This window comes from Gadus chalcogrammus, chromosome 12, assembly GCF_026213295.1.
Source record: "Gadus chalcogrammus isolate NIFS_2021 chromosome 12, NIFS_Gcha_1.0, whole genome shotgun sequence".
NCBI lineage: Eukaryota > Metazoa > Chordata > Actinopteri > Gadiformes > Gadidae > Gadus > Gadus chalcogrammus.
The window spans coordinates 18,219,007-18,240,120 of NC_079423.1; the positions used below are offsets into that span (position 1 = coordinate 18,219,007).

Sequence of the window (21,114 nt, forward strand, 5' to 3'; positions counted from 1 at the left end):
TCCACCCTCTCCTCCCCCTTCTCCTCCACCCTCTCTATCTCCACCTTCTCCTCCACCCTCTCTCCTCCACCCTCTCCTCCCCCCTCTCTATCTCCCCCCTCTCCTTCACCCTCTCTATCTCCACCCTCTCTCCTCCACCCTCTCTATCTCCACCCTCTCCTCCCCCCTCTCTATCGCCACCCTCTCTCCTCCACCCTCTCCTCCCCCCTCTCTATCTCCACCTTCTCCTCCACCCTCTCCTCCCCCCTCTCTATCTCCACCCTCTCCTCCACCCTCTCTATCTCCACCCTCTCTCCTCCACCCTCTCTATCTCCACCCTCTCCTCCCCCCTCTCTATCACCACCCTCTCTCCTCCACCCTCTCCTCCCCCCTCTACTCCCCCCTCTCTATCTCCACCTTCTCCTCCACCCTCTCTCCTCCACCCTCTCCTCCCCCCTCTCTATCTCCCCCCTCTCCTCCACCCTCTCTCCTCCACCCTCTCTCCTCCACCCTCTCCTCCAGCAGCCGTCTGATGAATGTGTCCTCCTCCCCAGGATGGAGAAGGTCCTGAAGGAGAAGCTGATGGAGTGGCGGCCGCGGCAGCCCACCCGCTGGAACCGCTACTGCACCTCCACGCTGCGCCACTTCCTGCCCCGGCTGGAGCTCAGCGGGGGGCGCGACCCGGACGACCAGCACCGCCTGGAGCTGCAGGCCCTGCTGGGGGACTACCGGGTGAGTGGCCCTGGGTTAGTGAGTCTGGGCCCCGGGTTAGTGAGTCTGGGCCCCGGGTTAGTGAGTCTGGGCCCCGGGCTAGTGAGTCTGGGCCCCGGGTTAGTGAGTCTGGGCCCCGGGTTAGTGAGTCTGGGCCCCGGGTTAGTGAGTCTGGCCCCGGGTTAGTGAGTCTGGGCCCCGGGTTAGTGAGTCTGGGGAAAACTGTGTTAGTGTTCCTGTGTTCTCTGTACTGTCTAACCCCTACTTACTCCTTAATGACCTGTCTCTGTACTGTCTAACCCCTACCTGCTCCTTAATGACCTGTCTCTGTACTGTCTAACCCCTACCTGCTCCTTAATGACCTGTCTCTGTACTGTCTAACCCAGGGGTGCCCAACCTTTTTTGACCCAAGATCTACTTTTCAAGTAGCCAACCTCCCGAGATCTACCAGCAAACCTACCTTCAAGCGGGGGGGGGGGGGGGGTAGAGAACAATTGTTGACGGGGGGGGGGGGGGGGGGGGGGTAGAGAACAATTGTTGACGGGGGGGGGGGGGGGGGTTGTATCGTGAACCTACGGACTTCAGTGGGGGTTTCATTCCGTCTGCGCACGGCACCTTCTCAACGATAATCAATAATCTTCCTCCCACTCAGGGTGAAAATGGTAGGTCTTAGCTTGTTTCCCCTCAGCCATGCCAACGTTTAGGAGTGTGTAACTACTGTTGACGGCTTTCAACTGCTGTTAACAGCACATGCGCTACCGCGCGTATATGTCCCGCGCATATTTAATTTTATTAAAAAAAAAAAAAAGATTTTTTTTTTTTTCTTCACCCCTCGCGATCGACTTGGGATCTGTCGGCGATCTACTGGTAGACCGCGATCGACTGGTTGGGCACCCCTGGTCTAACCCCTACCTGCTCCTTAATGACCTGTCTCTGTACTGTCTAACCCCTACCTGCTCCTTAATGACCTGTCTCTGTACTGTCTAACCCCTACCTGCTCCTTAATGACCTGTCTCTGTACTGTCTAACCCCTACCTGCTCCTTAATGACCCTTCTCTGTACTGTCTAACCCCTACCTGCTCCTTAATGACCTGTCTCTGTACTGTCTAACCCCTACCTGCTCCTTAATGACCCGTCTCTGTACTGTCTAACCCCTACCTGCTCCTTAATGACCTGTCTCTGTACTGTCTAACCCCCACCTGCTCCTGAATGACCCGTCTCTGTACTGTCTAACCCCCACCTGCTTCTTAATGACCCGTCTCTGTACTGTCTAACCCCTACCTGCTCCTTAATGACCTGTCTCTGTACTGTCTAACCCCTACCTGCTCCTTAATGACCTGTCTCTGTACTGTCTAACCCCTACCTGCTCCTTAATGACCCATCTCTGTACTGTCTAACCCCTACCTGCTCCTGAATGACCCGTCTCTGTACTGTCTAACCCCTACCTGCTCCTGAATGACCTGTCTCTGTACTGTCTAACCCCTACCTGCTCCTTAATGACCCATCTCTGTACTGTCTAAATCCAGATCTCGGGGTTCCCCCTCCACCTGCCGTTCTCCGAGCTGCGCCCGGTGGTGGAGGCGGTCTTCAGCACGGGGGTCCACAGCGCGGAGGCCTCCAACGTGGAGTTCGCCCTGGCCGTGTACGTCCACCCCTACCCCAACAACGTGCTCTCCGTCTGGGTGTACCTCGCCTCACTGCTGCGCTCCAGGTAGCCCGGTTGGCCCCGGGCTGCTTCCACACACAAGAGAGCATTAATGCTACAGTGCTGCTTTTATACATGTTACTTACTGTAGGCCTAAGCTAGCACTAGCGCTGCTGTACTGCTTTTGTACAGCGCTAGCACTAGCATTACCACACTACTTTGTTTAGCGATAGCATTACTGTACTGCTTTTACACAGCGCTAGCGCTAGCACTACTGTTGTACAGCGATAGCGCTAACGTTACTGCACTGCTTCTGTGTGTCACATTGGCATCAGGTTATATTGCTAATAGCCACCAGGGGGCGTTCCTCACGTTATTGCTTTTATATATCAAGGGTTACTTTTTTATAACATTTTAACCACCAACCAGCCAGAGTATATTTTGTGGGAGTTTCAGGACAGATTATGTATAATAATGTATGATTGGGTTCTCATAACCTCACATCATGTGTAAACATTGTTTTCCTAAACGTATTGCTTTGTAATATAGTCGTTTATACCACACCTGTACGACTTGTCTCTCCCTCAGTGGGCACACCTGTACGACTTGTCTCTCCCTCAGTGGGCACACCTGTACGACTTGTCTCTCCCTCATCAGCACCACACCTGTATGACTTGTCTCTCCCTCAGTGGGCACACCTGTACGACGTGTCTCTCCTCAATCAGTGAAGGACCAGCAGGCGAGGAAGTGAAACAAAAACTTTATTGTTCTCCAGGTGACGCTAGTGTCTCCTCATGCGCTGTGAGACTTCCTGTTGTATATCCTCAACTTGACCTCAGGGGTCAGTGACCCAGCCTCTGGTCTCACTACGTCAGTGGAGTGTTGACGACCCCGTCCTGAAAGTGACTTATGAGCGGCTGTAAGCTAATGTTAAAGCTAACGTTAGCGTTGCTACGGGCCGTTCAGAGCAGAGCCCAAACCGTTTTGAAACCGGTTCTAAACCTCCCCGTGTGGCGAGAGCAGGAACAGAGCACATCACCACGTTTAAATCATCAGCCGACACCTGGGCTGACACAAGGACTGATCAGATACTATTCAGACGAGGGGGAGAGAGAGAGAGAGGGCGTGGTCGACGAGAGGCCAGGTGAAGTGTCGAGGGGGATCTGGATTCGTCCTCCATGCCCTACAGAGCCAGAACGGGCTTTAGCGTAAGCATTAGCCTTCCGTTAGCCTTCCTCCATGCCCTACAGAGCCAGAACGGGCTTTAGCGTAAGCATTAGCCTTCCGTTAGCCTTCCTCCATGCCCTACAGAGCCAGAACGGGCTTTAGCGTAAGCATTAGCCTTCCGTTAGCCTTCCTCCATGCCCTACAGAGCCAGAACGGGCTTTAGCGTAAGCATTAGCCTTCCGTTAGCCTTCCTACACAAACGTTCCCTAGAAAAACATTTGGGATCCTTTTACAGTTTCATCCACAAACATTTCATCAATTAACAACATGTACAGCGACTGGGATTCAGGTTAAAGTGCAATAGAGGAGGAGGGGTCGCAGTGGGGAGGCGGGGTCGCGGTGGGGTTCCCCCTCCAGGGGGGGAGGGTGGGGGGGGTCACGGTGGGGTCACTCTCCGGACCGGCAGCAGGCCCTGAAGCCACACTGCAGGTTCTGACAGCCGCTGGCCGTGTCCGCGTGGGGTCCTGCAAAACAAACAGCCGTTAGCCGCGGGCTAGCCCCAGGCTATAATGTTAGCCGCGTGCTAACCCCCTAAGCTTTAACATCAAGGATTCCATAGTGCGTATTCTTTTGTATTGACACTTCTGCCTTTACACTGGTTACACTCTAAAGCCTGGTTTAGACTCTAGAGTCTGGTTTACACTCTAAAGCCTGGTTTACACTCTAAAGCCTAGTTTACACTCTAAAGCCTGGTTCAGACTAAAGCATTTCTCCGATTCTAAAGCCTGGTTCAGACTGTAAAGCTTGTTCAGACTCTAGAGGCTGGTTTACACTATAAAGCGTGTTTCAGACTCTAAAGCCTGTTTCAGACTGTAAATCCTGGTTTACACTATAAAGCCTGGTCTAGACTCTAAAGCCTGGTCTAGACTCTAAAGCCTGGTCTAGACTCTAGAGCCTGGTCTAGACTCTAGAGCCTGGTCTAGACTCTAGAGCCTGGTCTAAACTCTAAAGCCAGGTTTCCACTTTACCGTCGATGTTGTCGCAGTAGTAGAAGTGCTCGTCGTTGAGGGCGGGGCAGGCAGACACCAGCTCCTGCAGCCCTACCTCCGTCACCAGCAGGCAGCCAGACAGGTTCAGGTGCTCCAGGGAGGGGAGGCCCCCGCGCTGGGACAGGGCCCTGGGGGGGGGGGGGGGGGGGGGGGGTTACACACTGTACACCACGTACGTTACACTGCACACTAGGGCTTAACCATTAATCAAATTCTAATCGAGATTGCCAGGGCTCGAAAAACTCCAGCCAATGATTTCCAGACCCACCGAGTGGCATTGGACAGTAAGTACGTCAATCAAACGGTCGTACTGCACTCCCCCGCTCCCCGCGCGACCCCTTCGTGTACGTACTCAAAGCTCGTGACCCAGAGCAAGCTTCTGTTTGTTGTTATCCTGCGGTAGCTACTGGAGCTAGCTAACTAGCTAATCCACATTTGGACCTAGCACTAGAAGACAACCCTAAACTCGCGCATCTGTTCGCTCGTGCATGATTGCGCGTCCATGTACTTGGAATGGGTGGAGGCAGAGTCAGCGTTGAAGGAGAGGGGGTAGGACCATTTGAGTTGTGTGTTTTCAAAATCTGCTGGCGTTTCGCAAATCCCATACTAGGGATGTCCCGATCCGATATTTGGATCGGACCGGCCGCCGATATTAGCAAAAAAATGCATATCAATATCGGATCGGCCTGCACGGGGAAATCCCGATCCGGACTCCTGATCCAGTTTGTTTTCAAAATCGTTTTCAAAAGTCTGTGTTTCCGAGCGCACCAATGTAGGTAATCCATTCCAGTTTTTTTCAGCTTTTCCCCCCAAATCCGGTCCGCGTTGTTTAGCACACCTAGCGCACACTGTGTGTGTGGTAATTTGACTATTTTCTACTCAGGTTTTGTGTGTGTTGCTTTTATATATAATGTTATATTGTTTACAATATTGTTTACACTCTTGTTGTTCAAGAACAGAGCACTGATGCCAATTCAGTGTGTGTGTGGTAACTTGACTATTTATTATTTTGTCTATTTTGTTTTTATTTAACCCTGAATAAACAGGTCAGCTTCTCATTACCAACTATTGTGGATTATTCAAACTAACCTAATTAAGTTGGCTAGTTGTTCTTAAGAGTAAAACCCTTTTCAACATGAGTAGTACAACAAAATAAGTAAATATCTTTAATCTTTAATACATGCTTGGATCGGCCGGTATCGGTATCGGCCGATGCTAAAAGCTACAATATCGGTATCGGACCGGAAGTGCAAAGAGCTGGATCGGGACATCCCTATCCCATACCCCACCTTTAATGAGAGGCTGGATGTAGGACCGGAGTGTGGACCCCCAGAGTGTGGACCCCCCCAGAACCCCGGAGTGCGGACCCCCAGAGTGTGGACCCCTAGAGTGCGGCCCCCAGACCCCCAGTGTGCGGCCCGCTCACCTGAGGCCTGCGTCGGTGACCTGGTGGCACCCTGATAGGCTGAGGAACCGCAGGGGGCGGGTGCAGGCGCCCCCGGGCCCCTGGCTCGGCGGCCCCCCCGGCGGGCAGGGCCCCCCATTCTTAGTCCTGGGGGCCGCGGGGCCGGAGCAGCAGGAGGAGTCGCGGCCGCCCGGCCCATCTCCTCCTCCCGCCGCCGCCGCCACACTGAGCCGGTGCTGCAGGAAGGAGGCGCTGAGGGCCGTCCTGTGGGCGCGCCTCCTGCTCCGCCTGCAGCAGCAGGAGGTGGAGGAGGAGGTGGAGGAGGAGCCTCCCTCCAGGGACGCGCCCGTGAGGCCCCTGGTGTCGCCGCCCGCCTGGCGCCGCCCCCACTCCGCCGCGTCCTCGATGTCCGCCAGCTCCAGGGGGTCCAGCAGCCAGACCCGGGGGGGCCCCGGGGCTGGGCCCCCGGGGGCCGGGGCCCGGAACACGATGGCCTGCCGCTTGCGCCCGGCGGCGTCTGGCACGCGGCCGTCCAGCAGGGCGGCGACGGGGAGGGGCGCACTCCGCAGCAGCCGCCCCCCCCGGCCCGGGACCTGGGGGGCCGGCAGGTTGCCCAGGGCGACGGAGAGCTTCCTCAGCGTCTGGTCCGAGATCTTCCCGCAGCCCGACAGGTCCAGGTGCTGCAGGCGGGGGCTGGCCCCCAGGGACCAGCTGGAGGGAGACAGAGTGGTCAGTACGGAGCCCTGGGGGCCCAGAGGGGGGGCCCTCAGTGCAGTATGGTCTGTGTCCCGGGGGGGCGGACCACCCACCAGTCGAAGGCCGAGTCGCTGATGTCCGTCTGGGTCAGGTCCAGGTGGGAGAGGCCGGGGCACAGCGACAGCATCTGACGCACCTGGGGAGGACACACCGTGAGCCGCGCCCTGGGGGTCTGACCCCCCAGGACCCAGCAGGACCCCCCAGGACCCAGCGCCCCCCTACCATCTTGCTGGAGACGGTGGAGCTGTAGGCCAGCACCAGGGACCTGACGGAGACGCCCACGGCGGGCAGCAGGTGGTAACCCAGCCCCTTGAGCAGCGCCTTCTCCCGCCGCACCGCCGCCAGCGCCCAGGGGGAGCCCTCTGGACAGACAGACAGACAGAGTTAGGGTTAGACGTGACCCCGTGACCCCCCCCAGGACGTGAGGTCGGGACCCACCGGACTCGTCGATGTCGGCGTCCTCGTCCCAGTGCTGGTAGGCCCGGCCCTCGTGCTGCCGGCTCCTCACCCACTCCTCGTTGGGCTCCTGGTCCACCTCCCCGGGGGGGCCCTGGTACGAGTCCCCTGCAGCACACACCAGGAAGAGCTGGACTAGTACTGGGCCCTGGACCAGAGGGGTCTAAGCCTGCTCCGGGAGAGGTCGGACAGACACCCCTCTCACACACTCATTCTATGATGTTCAAGTCTGGGGCCAGTCTGGGACCAGTCTGGGACCAGTGTGGGTCCAGTCTGGGACCAGTCTGGGTCCAGTCTGGGACCAGTGTGGGTCCAGTGTGGGTCCAGTCTGGGGCCAGTCTGGGACCAGTGTGGGTCCAGTCTGGGTCCAGTCTGGGACCAGTGTGGGTCCAGTCTGGGACCAGTCTGGGACCAGTGTGGGTCCAGTCTGGGACCAGTCTGGGACCAGTCTGGGTCCAGTCTGGGTCCAGTCTGGGTCCAGTCTGGGTCCAGTCTGGGGCCAGTCTGGGGCCAGTCCGGGACCAGTCTGGGTCCAGTCCGGGACCAGTCTGGGGCCAGTCTGGGGCCAGTCTGGGGCCAGTCTGGGTCCAGTGTGGGACCAGTCTGGGACCAGTCTGGGGCCAGTCCGGGACCAGTCTGGGACCAGTCTGGGGCCAGTCTTACCTGTGGCCCAGCGGACGGGGTAGAGGTGTCTCCACAGGGAGCCGGTCCGGGTCAGCGCCGCCCAGCGCCTGCACACCTGGCTGCAGCGGCACAGGTCGGCGGGGCCCAGGTACCCCAGCAGCCTCAGCAGGGTCTCTGGGGGCAGCTGGGATACATGGTCCGGGCCCCTCGGGTCCGGCTCCCTCGGGTCCGGGTCCTTCTGGTCCGGGTCCGGTTCCTTTTGGTCCGGGTCCGGTTCCTTCTGGTCCGGGTCCAGGTCACTCTGGTCCACTTCTGAGGACGACAGGCACACCAGGGTTCAGGGGTCAACAGTCAGGGACTCCATGGGGAGGGGCTTAGGTTTAAGGATGTTGGAGGGCTGTGGCTGTATGTCAAAGGGATGTGTGTGTGTCAGAGGGGTGTGGCTAAAGGGGTGTGTCTGTCAGAGGGGTGTGGCTAAAGGGGTGTGTCTGTCAGAGGGGTGTGGCTAAAGGGGTGTGTCTGTATGTCAGAGGGTGTGGTTAAAGGGGTGTGTTTGTCAGAGGGGTGTGGTTAAAGGGTTGTGTCTGTGTCAGAGGGGTGTGGCTAAAGGTGTGTGTGTCAGAGGGGTGTGTCTGTGTCAGAGGGGTGTGTCTGTGTCAGAGGGTGTGGTTAAAGGGGTGTGTCTGTGTCAGAGGGGTGTGGCTAAAGGTGTGTGTGTCAGAGGGGTGTGTCTGTGTCAGAGGGGTGTGTCTGTGTCAGAGGGTGTGGTTAAAGGGGTGTGTCTGTGTCAGAGGGTGTGGCTAAAGGGGTGTGTCGGTGTCAGAGGGTGTGGCCTCGGCGTGACGGACCCCCGTGTGTCTTCTCGTGGTCAGCGTATTTGAAGGCCTTGTGCAGCTCCTCGGCCTGGCTCCACAGGCTCCGCCCCTGCAGCTCCTCGGCCTGGCTCCACAGGGTCCGCCCCTTCAGCACCTCGGCAGCACACTCCCGCTGCTGCTGCCGTCGGTGCTCCGCCATCACCTGCTTCTTGATGCCCTTCAGCTCCTCGTAGCTGAAGTACTGCATCAGCATGGGCTGGAACACCTGAGGGCACAGCTGCTGCTTAGAGGGGGGGCTGCGGGGGGCTGACCCGGGGGGGGGTCGATAGTGTAACAGTTGACTGTGTCACTAATACTCTACAGTGTAACGGTCGAAAGTGTAACAGTCTACAGTGTTACAGTAATACTACATTGTTACTGTAACAGTCACCAGTGTAACTAATAGTCTACAGTGTAATAGTACAGTGTAACTGTAACAGTCTACAGTGTAACTAATAGTCTACAGTGTAATAGTACAGTGTTACTGTAACAGTCTACAGTGTAACTAATAGTCTACAGTGTAATAGTACAGTGTTACTGTAACAGTCACCAGTGTAACTAATAGTCTACAGTGTAATAGTACAGTGTAACTGTAACAGTCACCAGTGTAACTGTCACCAGTGTAACTAATAGTCTACAGTGTAACAGTAATACTACAGTGTTACTGTAACTGTCACCAGGGTAACTAATAGTCTACAGTGTAACAGTAATAGTCCAGTGAGGGGTTCCTGACCTCCTCCTCCTCCTTCATGTGGGGCAGGAAGTCCTGAGTGAAGGCCTCCAGTCGCTCCTTTAGCTGCCGGGCGTAGTTCAGCTGCTCGTGTTCACTCTGCAACACCAACACAACACCACCCACACAGTTAAACAGGGACCACACCACAACACCACCACCACCCCAGTCAGTCAGGGACCACACCACAACACCACCACCACCACCACACAGTCAGTCAGGGACCACAACACCACCACCACCACCCCCACAGTCAGTCAGGGACCACAACACCACCACCACCACCCCCACCGTCAGTCAGGGACCACAACACCACCACCACAGTCAGTCAGGACCACAACACCACCACCACCACAACACCACCACCACCACACCACCCCCACAGTCAGTCAGGGACCACCACACCACCACACCACCCCCACAGTCAGTCAGGGACCACAACACCACCACCACCACCACCCCCACAGTCAGTCAGGGACCACAACACCACCACCACCACCCCACAGTCGGTCAGGGACCACAACACCACCACCACCACCCCCACCCCCACAGTCAGTCAGGGACCACAACACCACCACCACAGTCAGTCAGGACCACAACACCACCACCACCACCACCCCAGTCAGTCAGGGACCACACCACAACACCACCACCACCACACCACACCCCCACAGTCAGTCAGGGACCACAACACCACCACCACCACCCCCACAGTCAGTCAGGGACCACAACACCACCACCACCACCCCCACCCCCACAGTCAGTCAGGGACCACAACACCACCACCACAGTCAGTCAGGACCACAACACCACCACCACCACCACCACACCACCCCCACAGTCAGTCAGGGACCACAACACCACCCCCACAGTCAGTCAGGGACCACAACACCACCACCACCACACCACCCCCACAGTCAGTCAGGGACCACAACACCACCACACCACCCCCACAGTCAGTCAGGGACCACAACACCACCACCACCACCCCCACAGTCAGTCAGGGACCACACCACAACACCACGACAACAGATAGCCAGGGACAACACCACCACAACACCACTCCCACAGATAGCCAGGGACAACACCACCCCCACAGATAGCCAGGGACAACACCACCACAACACCACCCCCACAGATAGCCAGGGACAACACCACCCCCACAGATAGCCAGGGACAACACCACCACAACACCACCCCCACAGATAGCCAGGGACAACACCACCACAACACCACCCCCACAGATAGCCAGGGACAACACCACCACAACACCACCCCCACAGATAGCCAGGGACAACACCACCCCCACAGATAGCCAGGGACAACACCACCACAACACCACCCCCACAGATAGCCAGGGACAACACCACCCCCACAGATAGCCAGGGACAACACCACCCCCACAGATAGCCAGGGACAACACCACCCCCACAGATAGCCAGGGACAACACCACCACAACACCACCCCCACAGATAGCCAGAGACAACACCACCACAACACCATCCCCACAGATAGCCAGGGACAACACCACCACAACACCACCCCCACAGATAGCCAGGGACAACACCACCACAACACCACCCCCACTGGATGCTGAAGGCGGCCGTGTGTACCTTGACGCTGCACAGCCCCTTCTCGAAGAGGGACAGCATCTCCGACAGCTTGTTGTCCGAGTGCACGTCGTACACGGTGCAGCTTCGCTGCTGCAGCAGGCCGATGATGCACTCGTTCTCAATCTGCTCGTGCATCTTGAACTCGTTGAAGGTGTCGCACAGCGAGCGCAGGAAGGACCGGAAGTCCTGGTTGTTGGAGAAGTTGGTCTTGGAAAGCTGTGGTGACGAGACGACAGACAGATGATGCAACATGTCAAAATGACAACGTGTCTACATTGTGGTCTTATCCTCAACCTGGGATAAGCAAACTGTAGCAGGCACCTCTTTTGATTCTGTTAAACTCATCTACATTTACATTCAGGGCGTTTATCAGACGCTTTTATCCAAAGCAAGTTACAATAATTGCATTTGTCAGAAGAAAGAGGAACAACAATTGACGCTGCCTGCCAGTATAGTAAGGATGTTTATAGAACCGAGTGCCAAGCACTAACAATAACTAGGTTAACCCATTCCCCGTATTCAACACAGACAACTAGGATAAGATGCTACACAATGCTAAACACGTTTTTTAAGTGTTAGGACGTAAAATGTACATTAAGTGTATACATTAAGTGTACTCACTAATCTATCTAAAGGTCCCTAATAGTTAAAGTACGCATAGAGGTGTGCTTGTTCATAAAGCACCAGTGTGCTGGAGTAGTGTTATTATTATGAACATGAGAGCCAAGACCATCACAATGATCCCACTTCCTGTTGAGACGACAGAGTTTCCTGTTTACCAGGAACACATTTCCAGGTAACTTTGCATCATATACAAGGTTTGGTTTCACATTCGGTCCAGAGTCGGAGGTAGTTCAAGTTAGAGGCTAAAGAGTTAGAGAGTTGGAGGATAAGAGTTTAAAGAGTAACAGAGTGAACACTTGCATCATGTTCCACAGCAAGCGCAGTGGCTACATGCAGAGGCTATCTACATATATAACTAGCTACTATAACCAGCTAGCCTTGGCTAACTCTCTAGCCTCGGCTCACTGAGGCCAGCCTGCTCCTTTGTTGACATGTCACTCAGATGACGTATTCTAATGCGACACATGTCTCTCCAGTCCGTCAAACTGGGATTATTCAAGGTTTTAAACACGTCCTTGTCCTGCGGAACTAACAACTAGTTAGTCTAACTTGTTGTTGTTTACTGCAGCTAGCTTCCCCCTCCTAGCAGCCCCCCTGTAGCTATCGCTGACAACAGGCCCCAAATCGAGGCCTCGGCGCCGCGTCAAGACCTCCCCCGTACCCACAGCACCTTGTCGCAGTAGAGTCCGACCAGCTGCTTCATCCGCCAGTGCGGCCCGGTGAACACGTCCACCTCGTCCGGGAACGGAGCCATCTTCGCCCACAGGAGCGCCGCGTCTTCGCTTCTCTACTGCGTTGCAACGCGAGCTGACGTAAACATGCTCGGTGACGCGAGCTGACGTAATGCGACGGACCATCACGTGATCGCTTGAATCCGTTCGTTTATCACGTGACTCACGGTTCATTAATTTATATTTATTTTAACTTAAACATACGTGCTTTATTTCGATGAACACTTAAATCCTTTTTTGGATAGTGGCGACATAAAACGGTAAGGAAACATACATTAAATTAATGTATTTTTTTACTTGTTAACAGTACGGTAATTTAGGTAATAAAGCCGCAGAGATTCATATATATAATTATGTTATATGGTATATCTGAATTAACCTCACGGGTACCCCTTAATCATTATTTAATAAATTAATCCATTCGTTTCCTCCCGCTTTCCGTTGCTAAGGAAGAAGTTCTAAAAGAGGGGGCGGAAACTAATCCTCCTCAGCGGTGAAGGACAGCTCTATCGTCCAATCAGCTACCAGGAGTTCACCGGGGGTGGCCAATCACAATCAAGCAAAGGGCTCATCGTACGTAGTCGGACGGAGAGTCAGAACCAGGACGGAGGCAGCAGGTAAGCACCCTCTAAAGTCCCCCACAGACGGTGGGTTGTGTCGATTTTGTGTTGTGCTGTGTTGTTGTAAGCGAGTTGTGCAGCAAGGCACTGCGGGAGGTGATGTGTGTGTGTGTTTGTGTCTGTGTCTGTGTCTGTGTGTGTGTGGTTGGGATGCTCCAACTGTAGTGTGTGTGTGTGTGTGTGTGTGTGTGTGTGTGTGTGTGTGTGTGTGTGTGTGTGTGTGTGTGTGTGTGTGTGTGTGTGTGTGTGTGTGTGTGTGTGTGTGTGTGTGTGTGTGTGTGTGTGTTGGAAGGTAATGTGTGTGTGTGTGTTGGACTATAGTTTGTGAACGTGTGTGTGTTGGACTATAGTATGTGTGTGTGTTGGAAGGTAATGTGTGTGTGTGTTGGACTATAGTGTGTGAATGTGTGTGTGTTGGACTGTAGTGTTGAGGTGTGTTAGTATTAAAACACACCTTTTCATGAGGAACCCCAGTGGTGGCCGTCCTCCCCTTCTCCTCCCGCTCTGTGAGGTCCAGGTCGCTGCAGTAATTAACCACGTCGCTTGATGAGAGTATTGTGATGTAGTGAGGGCGGCGTGTGGCTCAGGAGGCAGGTGGCCGGTAACCCGTAGGTTGCTGGTTCGATCCCCGGCTCCTCCTAGAGGGTGGAGGTGTCCCTGAGCGAGACGCCTCCCCCTGACTGCTCCTGACCAGCTGGCTGTCGCCCTGCGGGGCTGACTCCGCCGTCGGGGGGTGAATGTGTGAATGAACGGTTGCATGCAAGTCGCTTTGGATAAAAGCGTCAGCAAAATGCCCTGAAGGTAAACATAAATGAAGGCAGACTGTCCTGCTGTCCTGCTGTCCAGGGGGGCTGGAGGTGGAGCTGCTGAAGTGTTCTGGGGGGTTTGAGTGCCTTATATTCCAGTTGTGTTTCAGGTGTTTCTTGTCTGATCCTTTCTAAGTTCCTGCGATGAGGAGACGGTCGTCACGGTGACATGGAGAAGTACGAGAAGCTGAAGAAGATCGGGGAGGGGTCATTCGGGAAAGCCATCCTGGTCAAGTCCAAAGAAGATGGACACCAGTACGTCATCAAGGAGATCGGCATCTCCAGGGTGGGTGGTCTCCCTCTGTAACGGTAAACTGACAGCATTGATACCGCGCTGTTCTAACCAGTGGCCGATGAAAGAGCTTTACAATACGGCCTCACATTCACACATTCATTCCCCCATTCACACACTGACGCACGCCCCTCAGGGCGACAGCCAGCTGGTCAGGAGCAGTCAGGGTGAGGCGTCTCGCTCAGGGACACCTCGACACTCTTGGAGGAGCCGGGGATCAACCAGCAACCTTCAGGTTACCAGTCAACCCGCTCTGCCTCCTGAGCCTCATGCCCCCCTGTGACCTGTGCCCCCCTGTCCTCCTCCCCCTCCTCCCCCTCCTCCTCCTCCTCCTCCCCCAGATGTCCAGCAGGGAGCGGCAGGAGTCGAGGAAGGAGGTGGCGGTGCTGGCCAACATGAGCCATCCTAACATCGTGCAGTACAAGGAGTCCTTCGAAGGTACGCTGCCCCTCATCCAGAGGAGATGAGGCCTACCCTCGTTATCTAGAGGAGGTCCCATGAGGCCTACCTTCGTTATCTAGAGGAGGTCCCATGAGACCTACTGTATTTATCTAGAGGAGGTCCCATGAGGCCTACTGTATTTATCTAGAGGAGGTCCCATGAGGCCTACTGTATTTCTCTAGATGAGCCTACTGTATTTCTCTAGATGAGCCTACTGTATTTCTCTAGATGAGCCTACTGTATTTCTCTAGATGAGCCTACTGTATTTCTTTAGGACTAAACAATAACAGAATAGGAGCTCAGAGCAGAGCCCCGGAGCCCAGCCAGACCCCACCCCGCTAATTCACTTTAGCCGGTTCATCTTCATGCTACGTCTGATTAGCTTCCTAGATTCTATTTAGCTGTGTCTGCTCGTGGGATGCACTGGCTAACGGAGAACTCTGGCGTGTGTGTGTGTGTGTGTGTGTGTGTGTGTGTGTGTGTGTGTGTGTGTGTGTGTGTGTGTGTGTGTGTGTGTGTGTGTGTGTGTGTGTGTGTGTGTGTGTGTGTGTGTGTGTGTGTGTGTGTGTGTGTGTGTTTTAGAGGCGGGGTGTCTCTATATTGTGATGGACTACTGCGAGGGCGGAGACCTCTTCCGTAAGATCAACTCCCAGAGAGGAGGGCCCTTCCCTGAAGAACAGGTACATGATGGAGATGATTCAGGACACAGAGGAGGACACTGAAACTAACACGGCACACGAACATTAGGGTTGGGACAAGATATCGATACGGCGATGTATCGTCACCCTTCTCCGTGCGATACGAGAATCGATACTGGCGCGAAATATCGATATAATAAATGTATATTTTATAAGAATTTCTTTATTAATGCTTTTTTCCTGAAGGGTTATGTATGTAGCTAGCCTCTGCATGTAGCCACTGCGCTAGTTATGTAACATGAAGCGTAACACAGGTAGGGACCCCCAGGCCTCAGTGTTCACTCTGTTACTCTTTAGGGTTTGAATATCACCCCAAGTATCAATATTTTAATTAATAAAATGAGGCGCTCTGAGCTGAAACTGGAAACATCTGATCCAACGGTTCCCCAACAGGGACCTCTGCCCTGGAGGTGTTCTGTGGTCCATGCAGCAGCTGGAGGATCGATCCATCTGTAAACGTCCTTCATGACGTTCTTCTGGTGCTTCTAACGAGTGGCTCTGTTTTCTCCAGGTCCTGGATTGGTTTGTTCAGATCTGCCTGGCTCTGAAACACGTCCACGACAGGAAGATCCTCCACAGGGACATCAAGTCCCAGGTAGGGGCGAGGTTAACACGCTGGCCATCTGACCCTAACCCTAACCTGGTTAACACGCTGCCCATCTGACCCTAACCCTAACCTGGTTAACACGCTGCCCATCTGACCCTAACCCTAACCTGGTTAACACGCTGGCCATCTGACCCTAACCCTAACCTGGTTAACACGCTGGCCATCTGACCCTAACCCTAACCTGGTTAACACGCTGCCCATCTGACCCTAACCCTAACCTGGTTAACACGCTGGCCATCTGACCCTAACCCTAACCTGGTTAACACGCTGCCCATCTGACCCTAACCCTAACCTGGTTAACACGCTGGCCATCTGACCCTAACCCTAACCTGGTTAACACGCTGCCCATCTGACCCTAACCCTAACCTGGTTAACACGCTGCCCATCTGACCCTAACCCTAACCTGGTTAACACGCTGCCCATCTGACCCTAACCTGGTTAACACGCTGGCCATCTGACCCTAACTCTAACCTGGTTAACACGCTGCCCATCTGACCCTAACCCTAACCTGGTTAACACGCTGCCCATCTGACCCTAACCCTAACCTGGTTAACACGCTGCCCATCTGACCATAACCCTAACCTGGTTAACACGCTGGCCATCTGACCCTAACCCTAACCTGGTTAACACGCTGCCCATCTGACCCTAACCCTAACCTGGTTAACACGCTGCCCATCTGACCCTAACCCTAACCTGGTTAACACACTCCCCATCTAACCCTAACCTGGTTAACACGCTCCCCATCTAACCCTAACCTGGTTAACACGCTCCCCATCTAACCCTAACCTGGTTAACACACTCCCCATCTAACCCCAACCTGGTTAACACGCTCCCCATCTAACCCTAACCTGGTTAACACACTCCCCATCTAACCCCAACCTGGTTAACACGCTCCCCATCTAACCCTAACCTGGTTAACACGCTGCCCATCTAACCCTAACCTGGTTAACACGCTCCCCATCTAACCCTAACCTGGTTAACACGCTCCCCATCTAACCCTAACCTGGTTAACACGCTCCCCATCTAACCCTAACCTGGTTAACACGCTCCCCATCTAACCCTAACCTGGTTAACACGCTCCCCATCTAACCCTAACCTGGTTAACACGCTCCCCATCTAACCCTAACCTGGTTAACACACTCCCCATCTAACCCTAACCTGGTTAACACGCTCCCCATCTAACCCTAACCTGGTTAACACGCTCCCCATCTAACCCTAACCTGGTTAACACACTCCCCATCTAACCCTAACCTGGTTAACACGCTCCCCATCTAACCCTAACCTGGTTAACACACTCCCCATCTGACCTCCAGAACATCTTCCTGACCAAACACGGGGCTGTGCAGCTGGGAGACTTCGGGATCGCCAGAGTGCTCAACAGGTAGGGTACTATACCCCGTCCAGGTAGGGTACTATACCCCGTCCCCGTGTCGGAGCGCCATGTCTGAGCTCAGTCACGGAGCTCCGTGTCTGAGCCCAGTGTCTGAGTGTGTTTGTTGTTCCAGCACGGTGGAGCTGGCCCGGACCTGCATCGGGACACCCTACTACCTCTCCCCGGAGATCTGTGAGAACAAGCCCTACAACAACAAAAGGTCTCTCCCCTGGTCCTAACTCCCAAATGGTCTTAACTGGTCTCTGCTGGTTTTAATTGGACTTGCCTGATATTACCTGGTTCTTGCTGGACTTAACTGGACATCATTAGCTGTGAGGGTATCATGTCTCTATTGACTGAAGTCTTCGCTGCTCGTGGCCAGCAGCTCCGTATCGACCCTCTCTATCCGTTTGGTGTCTGCATGTAACCCGGTATCCCCGGCTATGTTGCTCTCTGAGGCTGTTCAGCGAGGCGCTCCTCACCCTGCCGTCTGTCTGTCCGTCCCTGCAGTGATGTCTGGGCCCTGGGCTGTGTGCTGTATGAGATGTGTACCCTCAAGCATGCTGTGAGTATCCTGCCTCCAATCCTCTCAGCCTCTAAGAGCCTCATGTTATACTCCCCTGAGTCCCCCATGGTTAATGCATGGCCTAGCCTGGGGTACCCTCCTCATACTGTCCATCATGGGAACGCTAGGCTAGGCTAGGCTAGGCTAAGGTGAGCCCTCCTCATGCTGTCCATCATGGGAACGCTAGGCTAGGCTAGGCTAGGCTAAGGTGAGCCCTCCTCATGCTGTCCATCATGGGAACGCTAGGCTAGGCTAGGCTAGGCTAAGGTGAGCCCTCCTCATACTTTCCATCATGGGAACGCTAGGCTAGGCTAAGGTGAGCCCTCCTCATGCTGTCCATCATGGGAACGCTAGGCTAGGCTAAGGTGAGCCCTCCTCATACTCTCCATCATGGGTACGCCAGGCTAGGCTAAGGTGAGCCCTCCTCACACTGTCCATCATGGGTACGCTAGGCTAGGCTAAGGTGAGCCCTCCTCACACTGTCCATTGGGGTACGCTAGGCTAGGCTAAGGTGAGCCCTCCTCATACTGTCCATCATGGGTATGCTAGGCTAGGCTAGGCTAATGTGAGCCCACCTCATACTGTCCATCATGGTTATACTAGTGTAGGCTAAGGTGAGCCCTCCTCATACTGTCCATCATGGGTATGCTAGGCTAGGCTAGGCTAGGCTAGGCTAGGCTAAGGTGAGCCCTCCTCATACTGTCCATCATGGGTATGCTAGGCTAGGCTAGGCTAAGCTAAGGTGAGCCCTCCTCATACTGTCCATCCCATGGTCCTCTGAGAGCAGCTCTAGATGATCCAGGGATCAGAGCGGTGCTGTGGTTCAGTCCTCTGCGTCTCTCCTCAGTTTGAGGCGGGGAACATGAAGAACCTGGTCCTGAAGATCATCCGCGGGTCCTACCCCCCGGTGTCACTGCACTACTCCCAGGACCTGCGCTCCCTGCTGGGCCTGCTCTTCAGACGCAACCCCCGGGAGCGGCCCTCCGTCGGCACCGTGCTGCAGAAGCCCTTCCTCTCCTGCAGGATCCACAAGTTCCTCAGTCCCCAGGTAGGGGCCCCCAGGTCTCAGTCCCCAGGTAGGGGCCCAGGTCTCAGTCCCCAGGTCTCAGTCCCCAGGTAGGGGCCCCCAGGTCTCAGTCCCCAGGTAGGGGCCCCAGGCCTCAGTCCCCAGGTCTCAGTCCCCAGGGAGGGACCCCCAGGTCTCAGTCCCCAGGTAGGGGCCTCAGTCCCCAGGGCCCTCAGTCCCCAGGTAGGGACCCCCAGGGGCCTCAGTCCCCAGGTAGGGACCCCCAGGCTTCAGTCCCCAGGTAGGGACCCCCAGGCCTCAGTCCCCAGGTAGGGGCCCCCAGGCCTCATTCCCCAGGTAGGGGCCCCCAGGTCTCAGTCCCCAGGGCCCTCAGTCCCCAGGTAGGGACCCCCAGGGGCCTCAGTCCCCAGGTAGGGACCCCCAGGCCTCAGTCCCCAGGTAGGGGACCCCAGGTCTCAGTCCCCAGGTAGGGACCCCCAGGTCTCAGTCCCCAGGTAGGGACCCCCAGGTCTCAGTCCCCAGGTAGGGACCCCCAGGTCTCGGGTCCGGGTCCGCTCTGATCGTAGGTTCTCTCGTCTTCCAGATCATCGCTCAGGAGTTCAGCCCCGCCTTCCTCCACAAGCAGCCTCCAGGGGGCGTGGCCCCGGGGCTCCCAGGTAAGCCCCGCCCCCAGGGCGGAGTCTTCTGTGCGTCTTCGTAGTTAAAGGAGCTAGAGTTTTCCCGATTCCGATACCAGTATCTAGCATCGAGTAAGGAAGTCTCTGAGCCGGTCTGGTCCATCATGTGACTCCCTAGAACAGCACCCAAACTCATCTCCGAGCTGGATAAGGTTGGAAAAACATGGATGCTCACGGTTAACTGCAAGAATACTGATGGCTTAATCTAATAATAGATTCTAAATGTTAATGATCAATGTCAGAAAAAATAAAGTTAGTTCAGGAATCAGAATAGGTATCGGGAAGGAAAAATGGTATCGGAACAGCTCTAAGAGCAGCACTGATCTGAGGTCTGCGTGTTGTGTGGTGGTGTGTCGTCTTGTCGTGTCGTGTCGTGTCGTGTTGTGCAGCAGCGAAGCGTCCAGCCCAGGCCTCCACCCTCCTCTCCCCGGCTCAGAAGATCACTAAACCCGCAGCCAAGTACGGTGTTCCTCTGGCGGCCAGGAGGGTGTCAGAGGGAGCCAGGAGACCGAGAGTGGTGAGTACTGGGACTGGCCCCAGACTGACCCCCACTAACCCCCAGACTAACCCCTAGACTGAGACTAACCCCCAGACTGAAACGAACCCCATGACTGACCGCAACTAACCCCTAGACTAACCCCTAGACTGAGACTAACCCCAGACTGACCCCCACTAACCCCCAGACTGACCCCCACTAACCCCTAGACTGAGACTAACCCCAGACTGACCCCCACTAACCCCCAGACTGACCCCCACTAACCCCTAGACTGAGACTAACCCCAGACTGACCCCCACTAACCCCCAGACTAACCCCTAGACTAACCCCTAGACTGAGACTAACCCCAGACTGACCCCCACTAACCCCCAGACTGACCCCCACTAACCCCTAGACTGAGACTAACCCCATACTGACCCCCAGACTGACCCCCACTAACCCCTAGACTGAGACTAACCCCAGATTGACCCCCACTAACCCCTAGACTGAGACTAACCCCCACTAACCCATGAGACTGTGTGTGTGTGTGTGTGTGTGTGTGTGTGTGTGTGTGTGTGTGTGTGTGTGTGTGTGTGTGTGTGTGTGTGTGTGTGTGTGTGTGTGTGTGTGTGTGTGTGTGTGTGTGTGTGTGTGCAGGCCGCCGCCCCCCCCCCGAGGAGAGTGTGTCACGCGGAGGACGAGAGGAAGAAACACGAGGTACAGCATGGAGCCCCCCCTCCTCTAGCCCCCCGGTTAAACCTGCTCCCTCCAGGAGGAGCTAGACTAGAGCAGGAGGAGCTAGACTAGAGACTAGAGTAGGAGGAGCTAGACCAGAGACTAGAGCAGGAGGAGCTAGACCAGAGACTAGAGCAAGAGGAGCTAGACCAGAGACTAGAGCAGGAGGAGTTAGACTAGAGACTAGAGCAGGTGGAGCTAGACCAGAGACTAGAGCAGGAGGAGCTAGACCATAGACTAGAGCAGGAGGAGTTAGACCAGAGACTAGAGCAGGAGGAGCTAGACCATAGACTAGAGCAGGAGGAGCTAGAGCAGGAGGAGCTAGACTAGAGACTAGAGCAGGAGGAGCTGAACTAGAGACTAGAGCAGGAGGAGCTAGACTAGAGACTAGAGCAGGAGGAGCTAGACTAGAGCAGGAGGAGCTAGACTAGAGCAGGAGGAGCTAGACCAGAGA

General features: G+C 55.2%; 3 protein-coding genes across 6 annotated transcripts in view; 2 read left to right on the plus strand and 1 right to left on the minus strand.

The window, feature by feature from the left end:
• The first annotated feature begins 534 nt into the window (after window positions 1-534).
• On the plus strand, window positions 535-3,856 carry LOC130392739 (coiled-coil and C2 domain-containing protein 2A-like). Its single transcript, XM_056603249.1, has 2 exons — window positions 535-711; window positions 2,217-3,856. Exons 1-2 carry the CDS (start codon window positions 535-537, stop codon window positions 2,403-2,405), a joined length of 366 nt encoding a protein of 121 aa, XP_056459224.1. The 3' UTR covers window positions 2,406-3,856.
• fbxl5 (F-box and leucine-rich repeat protein 5) lies at window positions 2,157-12,471 on the minus strand. 3 transcript variants are annotated; one of them, XM_056603795.1, is made up of 12 exons: window positions 12,285-12,471; window positions 10,991-11,206; window positions 9,380-9,475; window positions 8,641-8,872; window positions 7,832-8,104; window positions 7,151-7,276; window positions 6,935-7,074; window positions 6,766-6,848; window positions 6,568-6,667; window positions 5,978-6,531; window positions 4,531-4,679; window positions 2,157-4,026 (listed from the first exon to the last, which is right to left on the minus strand). In XM_056603795.1, the coding sequence occupies exons 1-12, from the start codon at window positions 12,366-12,368 to the stop codon at window positions 3,950-3,952; spliced, it is 2,130 nt and encodes a 709-aa protein (XP_056459770.1). In that variant the 5' UTR covers window positions 12,369-12,471; the 3' UTR covers window positions 2,157-3,949. The 3 variants fall into 3 exon arrangements, 2 of the variants coding, with proteins under 2 accessions (XP_056459770.1, XP_056459769.1); XR_008897091.1 differs by having other exon boundaries at window positions 2,158-2,899; window positions 2,966-4,026; window positions 5,978-6,667; XM_056603794.1 differs by having other exon boundaries at window positions 5,978-6,667.
• The window catches only part of nek1 (NIMA-related kinase 1), a 29,421-nt gene continuing 20,069 nt past the window's right edge, over window positions 11,763-21,114 (plus strand). Inside the window, exons 1-13 of one of the 2 annotated variants that reach the window (XM_056603791.1) lie at window positions 11,763-12,605; window positions 12,795-12,962; window positions 13,908-14,057; window positions 14,405-14,501; window positions 15,087-15,184; window positions 15,714-15,797; window positions 17,123-17,190; window positions 17,315-17,401; window positions 17,692-17,746; window positions 18,594-18,794; window positions 19,357-19,429; window positions 19,840-19,967; window positions 20,583-20,642. In XM_056603791.1, coding sequence (XP_056459766.1) covers window positions 13,941-14,057; window positions 14,405-14,501; window positions 15,087-15,184; window positions 15,714-15,797; window positions 17,123-17,190; window positions 17,315-17,401; window positions 17,692-17,746; window positions 18,594-18,794; window positions 19,357-19,429; window positions 19,840-19,967; window positions 20,583-20,642 — 1,068 coding nt within the window. In that variant the 5' untranslated portion in view covers window positions 11,763-12,605; window positions 12,795-12,962; window positions 13,908-13,940. The remainder of the gene's footprint in view (window positions 12,606-12,794; window positions 12,963-13,907; window positions 14,058-14,404; window positions 14,502-15,086; window positions 15,185-15,713; window positions 15,798-17,122; window positions 17,191-17,314; window positions 17,402-17,691; window positions 17,747-18,593; window positions 18,795-19,356; window positions 19,430-19,839; window positions 19,968-20,582; window positions 20,643-21,114) is intronic. The other variant, XM_056603792.1, reaches the window with a different exon arrangement.